Raw genomic sequence first — 19,343 nt, forward strand, 5'->3', positions numbered from 1 at the left:
AAACAAAGGAAAGTCTATGCAGAGTGAAAGCTGGGCAACAGAAGGGCTGCAGAGATGGCTCAGCTGTTAAAAGCACTTGCAAAGCAGATTTCAGTTTCCAGACTCAACAGTCACCAACAACTCCAGTTCCAGGGGGTCTGACACCCTTTTTTAGACAATGTGGGTACCTGTACATACCCTCACAAAGGCATACATATATCAATATAATTTAAAATAGAACACAATCTTGAAAGCAAAAAGCCACAATATGGAAACATTTAAGAAACCTGAAGACAAAGCCAGATGGTAGTGGCACACACCTTTAATCCCAGCACTCGGGAGGCAGAGGCAGGTGGGTCTCTGTGAATTTGAGACCAGCCTGCTCTACAAGAGTGAGTTCCAGGACAGCTTCCAAAGCTACACAGAGAAACCCTGTCTTGAAAAACAAACAAAAAACAAAAAGGAAAAAAGGAAAAGAAACCTGAAGATATATATTATATAAATGCAGTTTTCTTATATTATCAACAGACAATTTTAGGGGCACAGCTCAGTGGTACAGCACTTGCCTCGCACACACAAGGTCTGGGATTTGCTTCCTGGTACCACCATGGTAAATAAACAATAAAGTCTTATGTGACTCATCTCCATGCATGTCTAAATTAACCTAGACAAAATGATCAGGATTTAATTTTAAGTAATTACTTCAGAAGAAAGACAATTTAATTGTTCTTCAATTGGAAGACTCCTTGTGAGGAAAGCAGCAGGGACCAAGGGTAAATATGAAATCATAAGTTAACAAATCATTTGATCAATTAAGTTTTATTAACTTGCTCATCATGAGGCCTGAGCTATGACTATCATAAATCCTTCCAAACAGGTTCCTTACCTTATCCAAAGTAACTCCTTGTTCCTCGAAAAGGGCAACTCCCTAAATACATTTCTCAGTACATTTTAAGGTTAAAGCCTTTACTTAATGGAGATGCTGGTGAGGGAGGGCTGGCTACACTGTTGTTGAACACTGAGGCCTCCAGCAGATACTGGGAGTCACCATAACAAGGAAGGAGTCTCTAGACCTGTTGGCATATGGAGTCAAGGAAATGCTTTGGAGAGGCAGCAGCACCCCTGGGTTCTAACTGTATAATCTCTTACAGATGTAATTATAATACAAGCATCATTGACAAATGTGTGTGTGTGTGTGTGTGTGTGTGTGTGTGTGTGTGTGTGTGTCTGTGTGTGTGTGTGTGTGCATAAATCAATTTTGAGCATCAAACTCAGGCCTTCAAATGTACTAGGCTCACTATTGTACTTACTTTAATCTGGTTTTAAATTCTAAGCCCCATCTCCTGTTTTAAAAGTTAGGAATGATAAAATTTATTTCATAACTTTATAGTTTATTATCCCTGATATTTTTATCAAATGGTGACTTACCATTTACTTTTGGAAAATAAATCCCCTAATACCTTTCTTTAACCAAATTGGGTTGACCGTCATCAAATGCATGCAATTATACATCAGACGGCTACATGCAAATATAGACATAATTCCTCCCCACTGTCTTACTACCTAAGTCATTTGTGTCCCGTGTCCCGGAGGTGCTGGGAAGGAGGAGGGTATTTGCTCTGCTGCTGCCAATTCTGATGCTCTCAATCCCTTCCTCATCCTTGTGGTTGCATAGCAACAGTGAATCAGACACAGCCTGAATTAGATGTCTTGCATCCTTTAGGTTGAAGGTGGGGACTTGGCAGAGGGAATATGTAAGTTTAGACAGCTGCCTTTGATTCTCTGCAGCTTGTTCCTTTTAAATGACCCTGAGTGGAAGACCCAACCTTGGATACTGATTTAGGCTTATTTTCTTTTGAGTCTCTACATTTGGCTTTGTTAACTCTATAGCCTTTTCTAGTTGCATCCTGGTGATACTGAGGCCAGCAGAGATCAAATGTTAAATGCTGCCTGAAATCATCTCACCTTCCTATACTTGTGAGGACTGACTTCTCATTGAGTTATCAAGGAAGGGGGAAAAAAGTAAAATGTGCAGCCTTACTTCTGCTTCCCTATGATTAAACTGAAATTTGCATTTACACCATGCATCTTGCTATAAAATCATTGAAACTAACCATGATTAGAAGCGTTCCCGTATCATTACTCCTAATTAACAGAAAGCATGGGTAGACATTTGTAGGGTCTCACTTTTCTTCCAATAACTAATAAAATACTAAATACAGAAGAAAGGGGAAGTTCTCTCATGGGCTCAGGGCACTGGGTTTCCTCCCCCAATTCTGATGTTCGGAGTGAGTCAAATTAAACTACATGACAGGGCCTCACCCAGGTCATCAATCTGCTTCAGGAGTTCAACAGCATCAAGTCCCACGGAGAACTTTACAAAAACTTGCACAAAGGGGTTCCGTAGAGTATTCTAGAAATTAATAATAAGAACCAATTTCAATATGAGAAGAAAACACGTTTAATCATTGTCACTCTAAACACAGCCTTGGACAATGAAGCAGCCACCACCGGGTGTTATTGAGGTATATGCTTATGGGCTCACACACAATGATTTGAAAGAATGATCAGTTGTCTTCCACACAAATTATTCGGATTTTTAAAAGTGCCCCAAGGGGACCATAATTATTTTTAACATCGGAGAATAATATTCAATTAATAGAATTTTTCTCAGCACTAATAAATTGCTTCCTTTTAAACATACACTGTAAATAATATGGTTCAGGATTATTTTATTCTCCCCAGATAAATAAAAGCAACTGCTGGCATTCACAAGGTCTTCATTACATTTGACCTCACAACTGTTTGGTATTCTAGCTACTCATCCCCAGCTGTGAAGTACCCCCTTCCTGACTCCAAGTTGTCTTTCTACAAAGTGGGGTACAAATGACTCTTCAGCAATGTCAGTCTCCATTATTATAATACCGTTCTGTATTGAACAAGAACAACTATATGGCCATGGGAAAACATAAACAAAACCATCATCTAATTCACTGAAACACTGATAATTTAAACTATAACTTATTTAAAATATTAAGGCCTCTATTGCTATTTTCCAATCTAGGAGACATAGTTTTTTTTTAGATTTTATTTATTTATTATGTATACAACATTCTGCTTCCATGTATATCTGCACACCAGAAGAGGGTACCAGATCTCATAACGGATGGTTGTGAGCCACCATGTGGTTGCTGGGAATTGAACTCAAGACCTCTGGAAGAGCAGTCAGTGCTCCTAACCTCTGAGCCATCTGTGAGCTAGACACTGCTATGCAGATTTTTACCACACCTCAGAGTAACTACTGCTATTACCATCTTGCCTGTATCTTTTTGGTGTGTGTGTGTGTGTGTGTGTGTGTGTGTGTGAGAGAGAGAGAGAGAGAGAGAGAGAGAGAGAGAGAGAGAGAGAGAGAGAGAGAGAGAGAGAATATGTGAGCATGCATGCCTATGACTGAACCCAGAGCCCAGAGTCTCAGAACTCTGGAGCAAGCACTGTACCACAATGCCATGTCATCTGCTAATGCTTCAAATTTCCTGTGCATTTACAAAACTGAGTTTCTCCTCCAGAATTAGAATAGCAATTTACCCTTTTTCTGGAGTAAAGATGCTTCAGTTGGCTGATATTCTCACTGTGAAAATAGCCATGGAGATTCTAATAAATTCTGCACTTTGGAACTATTACGTACATCACATGTCCTTTGGTAATTCAGCACTTTAGCCAACAAAAAATTTCCCTAATAAAATAATGTGTGTGGACTATTTTTCCTTCTCCATAGATAAAAGTATTTTAGGAGAAAAGAGCAATCCTCCACTTAGGAGAATACATAGGGCATTAAAATTCTATTCAAGAAACTTTGCTATCCAATACTCACTAGAAAAGACCTGCTACAATGAGCATGCTTTGAGCTAGAATAGCTAAGCTGAACAGTACATTGTGGGGAAGGTGTTCCATGGAAAATGCCCTTCATTTTATAGTTATTAAACATATTGATGGTTTTTGTATTTATCTTCTAATTCACACTGTAAATGTAACTAACTATGTGCTGATTGTTAGCCAAAACAAACTGAAGAAAGCAGCTTCCAAGTATTTTTCCTGAAAACTTACATGAAACGAATCATTCATTCTGGGTTTAATTTACTCAACATGGTGATAAAGACAGGAGATGTGTATGTATGTATGTATGTATGTATGTATGTATGTATGTATGTATGTGTGTTATATAATATATATAATATATATTGTATATGATATATATTGTATATATATATATATATATATATATATATATATATATATATATTAGCCTGATAATATTCTTGGACTACATCGGTTTTATAGGGGTCATCTCTTTTCAATGCAAACCACCATCTCAGGAGGACCATAATTACTATCTTTTCTCCAGCTCATTACAGGCCAGCTCTGCTGCTTGCTCTTTAGTTGTCAAAAGTTCTGTTTGCGATTGGACCATTTTCCTACACTGTTTTCAGCCTGTATCTTTTTTTTTTTACAAGAATTACAAATCATACTTATCAAACAGATGTGTGCAGAGTTGTGACGTCAAGCCTGTAACTATTACTGGCATGTACATCAGTAAGGGCTGAGTGAGGACTAAATTTGGAAGGCACCAATTTATTACATTTTCCCCTAGGTGTGCTCCTTGCTTCTTTGCATGAACTTTAAATTTGAGACACTCACCCAGCTCCCTCTATGACAGCACCTGTGCACAATCTATGCCACTCGTCTCAACTAAGGAACTCCTGGCATTGAATGCTGTCTAGAACATTAGTACTTTAGAAATTCTAAACCCATTAAGTACCAAAGAATAACTTTATTTTTTATTTTCTTTTTTTTAAGGAGCAGAACTGAGCTTTTAATCAGGGGACTCTGATTCTTTTTTTTTTTCATTTGAATTAGAAACAAGATTGTTTCACATGTCAATCCCAGTTCCCTCTCCCTCCCCTCCTCCCCTGCTATCCCCCCAACTAAAACCCTACTTATCACATACCCTTTCTGCGCCCCAGGGAGGGTGAGGCCTTCAATAGGGGGGTCTTAAGAGTCTGTCATATCCTTTGGGATAGGGCTCCCACATAAAGGGATACTCCCTGAGCCAAAGAATAACTTTAAATAGAGCTAACTTGAGCATATCAATGCCATATTAATCAAGATCACTAAGTAGGTATTATAGAACTAGTTGTAGTTACATCAGTGTGTAGAAATTCTCACCCTTAAGATAGTAGAGAGACAGGAGGATCTAGAGGGAAGGGAGGGTCTACAAATGTGAGTGAGAAATCTGCTATTCTGTCCCAGACACTGTCTGGAGGGAAGGTTATTCTACTCTATTGAATATGGATACTAAGTTATGATCTTCACATAATGAAGTTGATTATCTAAGAACTGTAATTCCCAGTAAGCTGTATGGCAGAGTGATCCAGTACCTGGAGCATTGGAATTGTCTGGTTTAGCAGGTGAAAGGAATTCATGAAGATTGGTGACTTATCCATCCACTCTTGAGATTTTTCTCTTAATTCCGCCAGCTGTCTCAGAGTTACATTGGACTTAACAATAAAGAAACAAGAGAGATCTGGTCATTAGTATTTTTCATGTGTGATATACAACTTCGGGGTATATAAAAACAGCATTACAAAGTAAAGTTGTTTTAAAAAAAAACCCATTGTCAGACCTTTTCTACACATTCAAAAGCTTCGAGTGATATATCGTATAAGGATCAAAATCAATTTATAGAAAGTCTGGGAAATTTAGGGTTTGCTTGATGCCCAACATGAATGTATAATCAAAATGGAAGCCTCCCCAGAGTTGTCACAAAGTTTCATTTTTGCCCATTTTAAACTTCACTTTAATATTAAAGAGCACCCAGTTTCACAGACATAAGAAGAATATTCTTATTAAATTAAATTTTCTAAGTTAGAAAGAAAAGTAAGCATGCGTGTAATCCCAGCACATGGGAGGCTAAGGCGGGACAATCCTAAACTCTCAAGGATAACATGAGCTACATAGCAAGATCTTATCTCAATAAAATAAAATAAGGAACAAAATATCCTTCAATTCTCTAATCCTAGACATTAATCTTACTGAAATAAAACACCAATTTGTCAAAAGGTATGTACATGTGTTTTGTTGACCACAGTGTTTACATTAGCACAAACCCAAAAACATCCACCAGAAATAAAATGAATCCCCAGTAACTGAGAATGAAATAAATGCATTTCATGTTATTAAAACATTTCTTTAGCATATTTTAAAAAGGGAAAGAATTTATCTAGCTCTATTGAGTTGAAGGAAAGATTTTTTTTTTCCGTATCCAAGAGTGGAGACAAGAGTCCAGCATAAAGGGGGAGATCTACACTCAGACAGTAAGAGTGACATCATTTACACAAATTCTGTGTTGTGGCACCCCATAAGATGAATAAAGTATTTTACTACAAACATTCAAAGCAACAACACTCATTGGTAACCTCCTGTTCGTTTTACATAGCTTCAAAAATAATGTTAGACTCATATCAACTGTAATTTAGTGACCAGTTAATGTTAAGGCAGATATTCTTTTCACTTTCACTCTTTAGTTTTTAAAAGAGTAGGTGTATAATTCAAATCTTTAAAGGTATTTTTTTAGAGACTGTGTCAGTCTCCAAAGCCTCTTGTCTCAGCCTCCAAGACACTAGGGTTCAGGTGTGCTTTGCATGTCTGTCTTCGAGCCAACCTTACTGATGCTGCATTTTCCTTTCAGTGCTGTGCATTGAATTCAGGTTCTGTGCATATCAGGCAAGGACTCTACCATGGAGCATCATGCCCACCCTTAAAGGCAACATAAAAGCAAGGGGACGTAATTGTGGTAAAATGGTAAATACGGGTCCTGATGATATTGTTTCCCTCAACATGTGTCTTTGATATAAATAAGAAATATCGAATCACACAACCAGTTCTGAAGCCAAGAATCTATAAGACCTATTTTTACTTGAATTAGTTATATAATCATCCATTTTTCAAATGATTTTTATATACACTTTAAACATTTGACATTAATTGGAAACTTTTTGGTTTTCTTAGATAAATTGAAAAGTCTGAGGTCTGGCTGTATCTAATTTCATTCCCGAGTGTCAAGATGGTTTATTTCACCAGGAGCTCCCATTTGTCATAACCTATACTCCACCCCATTCACACATATCTAGTGCCAAAGTAAAGAATTATCAAAAGTTTCCAAAAGCCAAGGGCAATGATGATGGCCAAGAAGACATAAGCCAGAATCACCTAAAATAAATTTAGAAGCTGACTACTTTGAAATAGAAACAGTGCCCCACGTAGAATCACTTAGTTTGACCGTCAAACCTTTTGCATAATGGCTTTTGTAGCTGGATTATATGGTGCATATAAAATCTTTCCCAACAACATTGGTTTCAAAAAAGCCCAAATCACAGGTCCAGCAGGCATGTTGATGATGTCTTTATAAAGGGAGAAGCAAAATGGTGCTGGAAAGAAAAAAAATAATGTATCAGCCAATTAATAGGCACAGTTACTATGCATCAACCATTATAATTTAGGAGACAGCAGAAAATCGTTTCTAGGTACATTTCAAATCTATTTATTTATGGAGAACTGGTCCAGACCCTATAGCATAAAATGTATGTCTTAGCACTCCTTTTGTTGGTAACAGATATGAGGCATCTGGCATTGAAGTAAGGAAGCAGAATAATGATTGATATTTAGGTGAGAAAGTTGAAGCTAATAAGCAAGCCCAGAATAAACAACGGCATTTTGCCAAGAATAAATACAAAGATTTCAAACCAATTTCAGACTTGCTTCTAACTGATACATTTCACCAGCACTTAATTTTCCAAAAATACACAAAACTCTACTCCCGGGATGGTACCAAATACATAAGAGCCATTCATAGCTTTTTGTTGAATGAATAAAAAGATGAATGAATGAGTCAACCCAATTGCTATACTAAACATACATATATCACCTGGAAGAATTCCTCAGATCACATTTTGCATCTCAAAGTTTATAGATCAAGTAAATGGTTTTGATATGCCACTAAACAGTTATGCTCGGCTGCACACACGCAGCTCTGCCATATGCCACATAAACGTCTAATGCTAGAGAGTTAGGGGAAAATATTGACCTGAGAAAATTTAAAACAAGATTTTGCATTATCTACTGGCAAGAATTCATAGTTATGACCCACAGATGCTAACTAGAGAGCTGTGCAGGCTGACAGCGATGTGTTCAGTGATGGGCTGCATACAGTCCCATACAGTAACATCACCTGCTGATATGATGGCTAACTGTCTAGTTTGTCTATGACCCCGCCCCCAGTGACTAAGTCACTTAATGACACATTTCTCAGTGCACATGCCTATGATTAAAGTGATCTATGACTGTACACTGTCGTTTAGAGAACCCAATAGCCCTGAGACCTCCAAGATCAGTGACCTTGGCAGGTTATTCAGTATCTTGGTGCCTCACTTCCTCTCATTAAGATGCAACAGGGTAGACATTACCTCATAGGGCTGCTGTGACGATGGTGTGAGTTAAAAGTCAGGACACACAGCAAGTGCTGCATAAGTGTTTTCTATTTTTAATTCCAAGAGAAAATTAATACTTCATTTACCATGAAAAGCGGTGACAAAACATGTAGAGCTCTTGTCATTAAGAATAATTATCATACTTATTTTAAGGCACACTCACTAGCAGTTAACGGAATTCCGTATTTTGAGGCAATCTCTTCTTTAGTTAATTTATAAGTTAGAAAATCCTTGGTGTGGTTGCCTTTTGGCTTCTGGGAAGAAGGCAGCATGGAGGTCAAGTACTCAGTGGTAATCCCTTGGGAACAGAGAGCTTGGGAGATGGTACTGAAAGATCCCACTGGAGTGTTCATTCGGGTGCTCCTGTACATGGCCTGTGAGACAATGTCCAAGAGTTATTAATGCCACCCGAGCTACCTGTGCTCTAGAAGACAACATAGCAGGGAAAAAGTGGTAAGGCTCAGAGTTTCCCTCATTTCTTTAAAGTGTGAACGGCAAACCTAAATACAGAATGATAAACCTCACTGGTTTAAGCGCAAAACATGGCTAAAGCGGGAATTTTCTTCTAGGGAGTGTTTGTTTGTCTTCGAGGTGCTAGATTGGTAACTGAATTTATTGTACCTAATCTTAAATAAAAGTCAGCATGACAGGAAGAATTTCTCAGGAAGAACATTACTGAGTGACTCTTCTACCTGTGTTAATGGAACACTCCTGGACAGATGCATTTGTTTCAGGGATCTCATTTTGTCTAGCAGGGGATGTGCGCCGGAAGCCAACTGATTGAGAATTGTTTTCAGTTTTATGAAAAGCTCCATCATCCTTTCTACTGGCTTTTGATCTTTCCTTGGGAAAAACACCTAATGGAAAAAGAAGGAGAATGAATGATTTATATGGAGGTACTGGAACCTCATGGATGGTTGGTAAGATTATAAAACAGAATAGCCTCCTTGTAAAATGTTTCTGAAAGTCTACTGAACAGTTAAATCGAGATTTACCATTCCAGCCATTCCATTCCTAGATATTCACCCAAGCAAAGGGGATCTACATAAAGGCTAGTACATGAACATTTATAGGGGCTCTGCTTACAACAGCCAAGGTGGGCGACAATCCACCCAAATACAATAACAGAATTTATTTAAAAATGCAATGTAATATGGACATTATATATATATATATATGTATGTATGTATATATATGTTACACCATGAACAAAACTTGAAAATACTATACTAAGTGAAATAAGGCAGATACATAGACCAGATACTGTGTAATTGATTCAATTGATAAAAAAGACAAAGCCATAATTTGATACTGCACAAACTGCAAATGGACACACAATCTCTTAGAAGGGGGATAGAATTGTTACCCTGTAGGAGAGTAGTACATGGTCTTAACTGCTTAGCCATCCTTCCAGCCTCCAAATAAGCTATTCTCAAAGTCAGAAAGGTAAATATCTATTGCACAGTGCCTTGCGTACGTACATACTATTACTCTAAGAACAGATAGTGTTCCTAACTACGCTACACTAATAAATAAATCTAACAAGTGGATTAATTAAACAGTATAAGAATAAAAAGAATAGGGAGGTTCTAGGCAGACTTGAAAAGATGTGTGAGAACTATGAGGATGAAAAGCCCTTTGGGGTGTCCAAGGCCTTAACTGTCACCATGACTACGCACGATTAAGCTGTAGAGATGACCGTGTGCACATGTCTCTCTGCTAAGATCTCAGCAATGAAAATGTATTTATGCCAGGCAGTGTGCTCTTGGTATTCTAAATCTTTCAATGAACAAGGAGGCTCTAATGGGATCTACATACTGGAAGCAGAAAATTAATAAATTACCCAATTTATAAATAAAAAAAATAATAAACTGAAAGGCAAAAAATATGCACAATGCTTGGAGTGTAACTAAAAACAAATAGCAAGGAAAGAGGTGGGGGCTACAAGTGAACGGTCAAGATGAACAGCCAGCTCTTCGGCTCTTCCCGGGAACTGTGCCTTGGGGTGACACCACACTACCACATGGTAGCCATGGGCCTAAGGACAGCTAAGTAGATGATGATTCCATATGGGGCATAAGTACAGATCATGAAGCCCTGGTATAGGATTGGAGACTTTCCTAGAAAAAAAGTGGAAACTACTGGAAGCTTGTAAGTAGAGTGGTGGCCTAATGTGACAGGTTCTCAAAGGGTCACTTTGCTGCTTGGAGGGTGTTGGGATGAAATGTCATAGTTCCTTGGGGGCTATAGCAAAAGCAACAGCAGAAGGACTCAGAATAGGGGTAACCATAACTAATCGTGAAACATTTTTATTCCCTATGCTTCTGAATTTTTCTAATTTTTAAGAGGGGAAAAGGCATTTTTCTTTGCTTTTAAGAATATGTACATAATTTTGACCCACATATAGACTTTGCTAGACAAATGTGTTGAATTTTCCAGTTTGTGCATTTTAATGATGTATTCAGTTATGTATTGAGTGAACTCTTGAAGCATCTGCTTATAACACTGGAGTTGTGTTCACTTTGCTCCATGCCAACAATGATCATAAATAATGGCAGTTTCTTACTAAATTGATAAAGGAAATGCAAGAATTCTCATTTTGAAACATCCCAAATTTTTAAATGTAAAAGTATGTAGGATTCTAAAACACCCCAAAGAATCCTACATACTTTTACATTTAAAAATTCTTTTCAGCGTGTGCTTTAAAAAATGCAAGGTTTTATACAATGTTTCTTAAGATTTTTAACCTTTCTTTTAATCTTTCTTTTTATTTTTTGTGTATATGGATGTTTTGCTTGCGTGTTTGTCTATGCACCAGTGTGCAGTGTCTGCAGAAGCCAGAAGGAATCAGATCCCACAGGATTGGAATTACAATCATGAGGCTACCATGTAGGTGGTGGGAATTGAACCCATGACCTCTAAAAGGGCAGCTATTGTTCTTAAACACTTAACCATCTCTCCAACCCTTAATCCTTATTTTCATTGCACTCAATTAATGCTTATTCACTATAAGAAATAGAAATAGGGTTTTATTTTATGTTATGGTAGTAATATTAATTTTTATGACTGTTCTTATATATGAAAATGAAAAATTAATGCAGCCTGGGCATTAGTTTTCTCATCTTTGTTGACTCTAAAATAATGTGATAATTCCAGAAACCATACAGAAGGGTGTTATCCCTTGTGGGATTCGAAAGCATGTGTGAATAAATTTTTCTTTACACTAAACTAACATGGAAACATATTCAACAGTGGCAACTTGCCTTGTATGTGAAATTGTAGATGTCTAAATAGTGCAGAAGGGTGAGTCCGATGAGGTAGGACTGGTGTGATCTCTCTGGAAGGGGCAGCTTGCAGAATTCCTTCATGGCATCTTCCAATTTGGGGTTGGTGACATTTGCATCACATGAATGCAACCAGAATACACGAGAAATTATCTGTGAATCAGAGGAAGAAAACCATTTTAGCTGTGAATCGCTTGAGTATCTTCTGTTCCCTCAAGGAAGTTTTTTGTTTGTTCTATGTTTTAAAATGTGGCAAATTGTCCCAAGGAATGAAGTAACTATTTTAAAGAATCAATCATGATAGTTCCCATTTATCCTTTTTCATGTTTATGTGTGGTATGCATGCCTGTGCGTATGTAACTTTGTATGTGTGTAGGGATACATGGGTGCCCAAGTATGTAGGGGCACAAGAATGTCAGGAATTATCCTCCAGCCCTCTTTAACCTTATTCAATAAAGCAAGGTCTCTCAATCAAAACCAGACCTCATTGGCAAATACAGCTATTCTTGCTACCCTGCTTGCTTTGAGACTCCCCAGTCTCCATCTTCTGATGCTGGAATTCCAGGCAGGTGGTCCTGGGGATTCAAGCTCCAGGCCTCAACTTTGTGCCACGAGTGCTTAATCACTGATACATCTCCCCAGTAGCATAAGGCACCAATTATTATTAATAAAACTACAGAGAACCCATAGCTCACTGGAAAGCAAAAGGAGTGTGACGGGGAAGAGAGACAGATAGGATTGCATGAAGAAACCCAGCATTTTTCTTGAACAATCAGGTGTAAAATAACAGTAGGGAGCTTGGGAGTCAGTCTGGGTGGAAAGTGGTTACTTTATGACTCATGTTTATTGTAAACATTGACCCTTTCTTAATTGGAGTTGCAGTTCATTTTGATGATCAATGAAAGTTATAGTCTTACATCATATACTCTATAGTTTCATGACACTGTAGAGCAAAGGGGAGATGGAGAGCAAAGAGGAGGAGGAAGAGGAGGAGGAGGAGGAGGAGGAGGAGGAGGAGGAGGAGGAGGAGGAGGAGGAAGTGGCAGCCCAGAACCACAAACTTATGTGAAGTGCAGATCCTAAATAGTAGTGCATATTCACTGAAGTCCCAGAGGGGAAGGCATGTCAGTGAGAAGGTGCCATCTCTATTGATACCACATTGAAAGGCGAGGAAAGCCCACACAATGGCAGTTGCAGAACATTTTTCCGTCCGTAAAAACAGCGGTCAGACTGTGTGCACTCCATTTATACTTTTGTTCACTAAGATGGCTCCCAAAGCCAAGCACCTGATTACAAAAGTGACAGCTTTGAATCCAATGATCAAAAGGAAGGGTGGGTGGGTATTATTTCCTAGCAGGGGAGGAAGGAAAGCCAAGGCAAGGCAGTTTTAAGTTTTATATAGGGAACCAATCGCAAGGACACCAGCAGCTTTAATGTGTGTCAGAGGGAACCTTCCATGAACTTCAGTTTTGGTTAGTAACCAAGCCGTGCTTAGAAATGACACACTCTGTCACACGAGGCCTTAAGCTGTGCAGGTCTTTTGAAAAATTTCTGTGACACTTCCAGACAATGGACTTGGAAGTAGGATGAAAGATGAGACATTTTGAGTGGAAAACTGTATTATCTGCTAAGAAGAAAATAACATTATTTATTTTCACAGCAAAAAAAAAAGTTTGCCATAACCACAAACTTTTCCGTGATTTCACTGATGGCATCTATTGTGTATGCTAAACCTCTTCCTGGGGCTTTAACAAAGTAGAAGTGAATATTCAGTTTTAGTTTCATTGCAACAAAGAGTGAATATTTACATACTTTCCCCTAAACTGGTTATTGAAGTCTGAGTTTGATATCCCTGTAGGATGTAAGATAATGTTATTCTAATAGTAGATACAATTACTGCTGCTTGAAGAAAGCATTCTGAGTAGAAAAGGAAAGTGGGGAACAAAAAGTGGGGCAAAGGATAAAGAGAAATCAATTAATGGGAAACATAGTGACATTGCTTCAGAATCTCTGTTCTGATGTTTGGACTGCAGCTTGGCGGTAGTATTGCATGTTTGTGCGCAGGCACGCGTGCGCTCTCTCTCTCTCTCTCTCTCTCTCTCTCTCTCTCTCTCTCTCTCTCTCTCTCTCTCTTTCACACACACACACACACACACACACACACACACACACACACACACACACTTCTTTTACCATTTGTATGGAAAATTGATCCAACTCCCATGCAACTTCCCGGTGTCTTATTGATCAGTCCTTAAAATACTGCATGCTACATCAACTTCTACAAACTGCCTTTATATCAAAAGGGATCCTTACCTCAGCCCTGTTGTCTGGGATGGGAATGGCCAGCATCTTGTCGATGCTCGTGTTGGACATCCCTATTGCCCTCAGTTCTTCTTTCAGTTCTTCAATGTTTTTAAACATTTCTATCAATTGACCTGTAAGGAAAACAGAAACACACACACACACACAATTCACACATCAGTTGTCACAGAGCTCTTTTTAGGTACAGTAACATAACTTCTAGATTAAAGTGTACTGAATGTACATGCCTCGCCAGAAACAGATGTTGTCTCCCAGGTTTGGCAAGCTTTGCGTCTTTGAGATCTATCTCTGTCTGATTTAGACTTGTTCTTATTATGATGCCATTAACTTGAGTTAACAGATTGCTCTAGGTTATAAATTTTCCTGCAGTGTCGGCAACCCAAGGTTGATCTAAGGAAAATAGAGCTTCCTCATAGACTTTGATCACATAATCTACTAAATAAGTATGACTCCATTTGATTTAAACCATCACATCAATTTGAGATACTTTTTAACCTAGGATCATACAATATGTCAATTTGGGAATAGATCTAATAAATCTACTACAAGCCATCTCTCTTTAATTGTGCCCAAAATATGATAGTTCATAAATGATTTTTACAATCTTACATTACTTACAAATTGAATATGTGGAATTTTAAGCTCTTTTAGAATGGCAATTATAATTATTTCACATTTTGGCCAGTTAAGACATTGTAAACAATATTTTTTAGAAGACTGTAATCTCTGGAAACATCTTTTGTCTTTTGTTTTTTTTATTTTTTTTTACTTTTTTAGACTCATTTTTATTTGTTGTGTATAGGTATTTTGCCTTCATGTGTGTCTGTATGCCATGTGAGTATAGTCACCATACAGTTTATAAGAGTGTCAAATACTCTGGGAATTAAGTTACAGATGCCATGTAGGTGCTGGGACCTGAACCCAGGTCCTCTGGATGGGCTTTATATACATGTAACCTCTAAGCCATCTCCCAGGCCTTGATTTTTTTATACTAAGTGACCCCATACAACACACCTTCTTTATTTTTAACTTAATGTCCTTCCAATTTTGTGCCTGACTGTTGTCTAAAATGTCTTTCTCTTCAGTATTTATGTATTATGCAAAGAAGAAATGTATTGCATGCTATAACATGCTTAGAATACCAATAGAGGGTTCTCAATCAAGATTTTTTGCACTCAGCTGTGCATCCTTTCAGGTTTTTTTTTTTTTTGATCAGATTATTCCCATAGAAGAAAACATGTTTCATCGTCTTTCATACAGCCAACTCCCCTAATGCACTTCACAATATCTAGAAACAACAGTTAGAAACGCTGTAACTTGCTACTTTTTGGAACTCTTTTTGCTATAACATTGTTTCAGGTTTCACTCCTTGCTAGCTCACTGGGGTCTCCTTAGACAAGCAGCAGAACTTGAAAGCTTCAGGTCCCTCACAGTCAGGGCAGACAGAAAAGCAGGTTTGGTTTGGGAACTTTGAGAGAGCCTTTCTTAAACGGCAACATGGCAAGCACACTCATCCTAATAAGCCTTAAGAATCCAGGCGGGGAAACACCTGGCTGCTTCGAAGCGTCCGCACTCCTGTTGACATGCAGCATGGCCTCTACAGTTGGTATTAACTGTGTGATATTTTCCAAGTAATTCATTTGCAATGCCTGTTCCAGGAGCCTGGAACAAAAACAGAAGAGTAAATTCAAGTAGGCATAACATTTTTGGAGACAGGATTTCACCAAGGAAGACGAAGACGGGAAAGCTTACCAGTCCATATTTAGGTTAATTTTGCTGGGATCGCCAGTAAGCAAATCCCTCAGCTTTGCAGATATTACATTGTCGTGGTACAGTAAGCCAGTGGCGATGTCAGCACCCAGCTCTGCGGCTTCTATCAGTTGCAAATGAAAGGTGTGGTCTTCACACAGCCTGCCGAAACTCATGTTGGTGAGCTGGCAGGATTTCTCTATCGAACTGATAGTTTCTGATTCACAGAGAAGTTCGGTCAAGTTTCGAAGCTGAGACAACTTCCCAAAAAGAGGAGAAAAGAGATTAGTCATGTTTATTCTGCAGAGTTAGTAGTTGGCAATAAGTAACCAAATTTGAATCTGTAAAAAAGTATTTCTGCCTATGTGTTAGTTAGTTGGCATTGGACTTAGCTTTATAACAAAGCAGTGACTTTGCTGTTTGTGTGTATTGCTCCCTCCTAAGAATCTTGTAAAAAAAAAAAACAAAAACAAAAACAAAAGCCGTGGGGCCTACTAAGCTTGTTTTTTCTCAGTAGTATGAAGATGCAGGTTTTTTAAATGCAGTTTTAAAAATTAAGGGGGATAGTGAGATGGTTCGGTAGTTCAGAGGACTTGCTACATGATATTGAAGGCTGCAGTTCATATCCAAGTACCTGTGTAGGAAGCCGGGTGTCTGGCCAACTCCTGTTCCAAGGTATCAGACCCTCTATGGGCTTTTGCAGGCACCCACATACACCCAAACATGTATGTGCCCTCCCTCACACAAAATAAACAAATAAATAAATAAATAAATAAATAAAACCAAAACTAATCTTTAAAATTTAGGGGGAAATAGATAGATATACAATTTAAATCACTTCAACAAATTTTATATTTAATTTGTATTTTATATCATGTGTTAGGGCAGAGAGGAGGTAGATTTGTCTTGAAAGCTTTATAAAGCCCTTTCTTCCTCATATCCATCGTGGTGGCTATGATACACAGCAAACCAGGACCAGAACTACTAGGTGTTGGAGAGGGTGTACAGGCATTATAACCCTGGTGTATTGTTGGTAAGAGTGTGAGATGGTGCAGCTTTATGGAAAACAGTATTGTACTTCCTCACAACTCAAACATAAAGTCAGCATGTGAGCCCAAATTCCACTGCTGGGTCTATGCTTCAGGGAACTGAAAATAGTACATAGAGGGAGCAATTGTATACAGCGTGTGCAGAAACCTTGTTCATAAGAGCCAAGAAATAGAAACAACTCAAGGGATGGATGGATAACCAGAATATACATAAAACTGAAACAATGTTTAAGGACACACACACACATTTGTATATACTCTTACATATATATGTTGTGTATGTATGTTGAGTGTGTGTGTGTGTGTGTGTGTGTGTGTGTGTGTGTGTGTGGGTGGGTGGGTGGGTGGGTGTGTCCTTAAATAGGAAAGGATATGCCGTGGCAACATGGATGAACCTTGAGGATACTATACTAAATGGAATCAGCACTTATAATTCCAAGATAGGAGAGACTAGAGGAGTGCAGTTCATAAACACAGGAAGTCAAAGAACAATGAAATCACAGAGGCTTGGAGGAGGGAGAAATGAGTTCGTTAATGTAAAAGGTTTCAATTTTACATGATGAAAGGGATTCTGGAGATTGGTTACTGAACAATATGAATGCAATTAACCTAACTGAATCCTACAGCTAAAATTTTTTTTCTACATAGTCTGGTACTGTATCTTAGGACAATTAAAATTTAATCAACATTTTTTTAAGTCTTTAAGCTGTGGCATACATTAGCAATCCCATGGCAATAGACATGGTTTTCGGGTGTCTGCCCTGTTATGCATCCGATATTATGCCTTCTGATCTATTTTTAAAAACTAAACACTTTTGTCCTATGGAAATATCCAAAAGGACTTCAACTTCCAAGCCCAGAACAATCAAAGACGCTGGCACTCCAGCTATGTGAGCTCTCCAATATATTCCTGAACTTCATTCACTATCCTCCATATGTCCTCAGGATATATTCACAATTAATACATCCTGAGGGAGAAAAGAATTTGCCTCTGGGAACTCCAGATCAGCTGTTCATTTTAAGAAAAAGAAAAGAAAAAGTCCAGAGAAGCAAATGTTAGTGTCATTGACTGTAGTTCAGTTTCCAGGCAGAAGTTACATTTTAACTGAAATGAACTATTCCCCAACGGGAGAATGGATTTGCCAGCATTTTTCTTAATATGTCATGGTGAAAGGAAGGCTGGTTGTCTCTAGCAAGAGGTTTACAGTAAGCACAGGAAGGCCACAGAAGCCAATCATGTGACCATCCTGAAGAACATCCTGAAGTGTCATTGACTCATTTTCCACAGTATCGAATAACATAACTGACTTGTGGCTTTGAAAATTCTGACGTGACTCCACAATGTATGCAAATTCTATTTACTGGCCTTATTGCTATGAGAAATTTTCTATTCTGGCATAGACATTTTTCACACTGTAACTGAGGGAGAAAAGAATTTGCCTCTGGGAACTCCAGATCAGCTGTTCATTTTAAGAAAAAGAAAAGAAAAAGTCCAGAGAAGCAAATGTCAGTGTCATTGACTGTAGCTCAGTTTCCAGGCAGAAGTTACATTTTAACTGAAATGAACTATTCTTGACTTCGATTCTCCAAACACTAGCTATGGATAAAACTCTTGTGGGTGGAGCCAGATGTCTACACACTATTGCTACTGCCTATCCTTTGAGGTTTTCTCAGAATCTAAATTTTATTTGCTAATTAAATACTATTCGTGTGTATTGGAGTTTTACATATATCTGTACACCATATGTGTGCCTGGTGCCCTCAAAGGTCAGAAGAGGGTGCCAAATATGAGGAACTGGAGGATTGTTGGCTGCCATGTGGGTGCTGTGGATTGAACTTGTATTAAGAGCCATCCATCTCTTTGGCCTCTTTTCAAGGCTTACTTTTTTAAAAAAAATAAAAGGATAAATAATGTTGGGTCAATACATTCTTAACTGAGTTTTGAGAGGCAGCTAGCTTCAGCGACTTACTGAATAGAAACTGAAAACAGTTTTGTGGCTGTAAATTCAGCATTCATGTATGGGAAACAGTCCAGTCGTGGTGGATGAGATAAAGGTTATAGAAAGAGAAATCTGACATTTAGGTACATTGCTGAAGTTGGTTTGGTTCTCTGAAACAAGAATGTAGATCAGGGTGAATAATACGTGGGGAGCGGGGGGCACACTGAGAAGCACCCAGTCACCAAGGAGGAGTCTTAAGATTTTTCACAAGTGTGATAACTCAATGATTTATTCTAGGAGCAATACAGGCTTTGCACTTTCAGAAGTTTTGCGGGGCATTAACAATAAGCATAAATCCGGTGATTACAATTCTCTTTTAAAGGATTTGTTACTGCAGCTATAGAGATGACTCGGTGGATAAGATTGCTTGCTCTGCAAGTACTGGGATCTGAGACTGGCTACTGGCTACTCATG

At 38.3% G+C, this 19,343-nt stretch overlaps 1 protein-coding gene across 2 annotated transcripts in view; it reads right to left on the minus strand.

The window, feature by feature from the left end:
• Abca12 (ATP binding cassette subfamily A member 12) overlaps positions 1-19,343 on the minus strand; it is a 166,766-nt gene that overhangs the window by 58,309 nt on the left and 89,114 nt on the right. For both annotated transcript variants that reach the window (XM_035439241.1, XM_035439240.1), the window contains 9 exons: positions 15,884-16,140; positions 15,681-15,793; positions 14,123-14,244; positions 11,786-11,959; positions 9,215-9,379; positions 8,686-8,896; positions 7,324-7,463; positions 5,415-5,534; positions 2,302-2,392 (listed from right to left, as the gene is read on the minus strand). In XM_035439241.1, the coding sequence (XP_035295132.1) occupies positions 2,302-2,392; positions 5,415-5,534; positions 7,324-7,463; positions 8,686-8,896; positions 9,215-9,379; positions 11,786-11,959; positions 14,123-14,244; positions 15,681-15,793; positions 15,884-16,140 (1,393 nt within the window). The remainder of the gene's footprint in view (positions 1-2,301; positions 2,393-5,414; positions 5,535-7,323; positions 7,464-8,685; positions 8,897-9,214; positions 9,380-11,785; positions 11,960-14,122; positions 14,245-15,680; positions 15,794-15,883; positions 16,141-19,343) is intronic.

Source organism: Cricetulus griseus, chromosome 2 (assembly GCF_003668045.3).
Source record: "Cricetulus griseus strain 17A/GY chromosome 2, alternate assembly CriGri-PICRH-1.0, whole genome shotgun sequence".
Taxonomy (NCBI): Eukaryota; Metazoa; Chordata; class Mammalia; order Rodentia; family Cricetidae; genus Cricetulus; species Cricetulus griseus.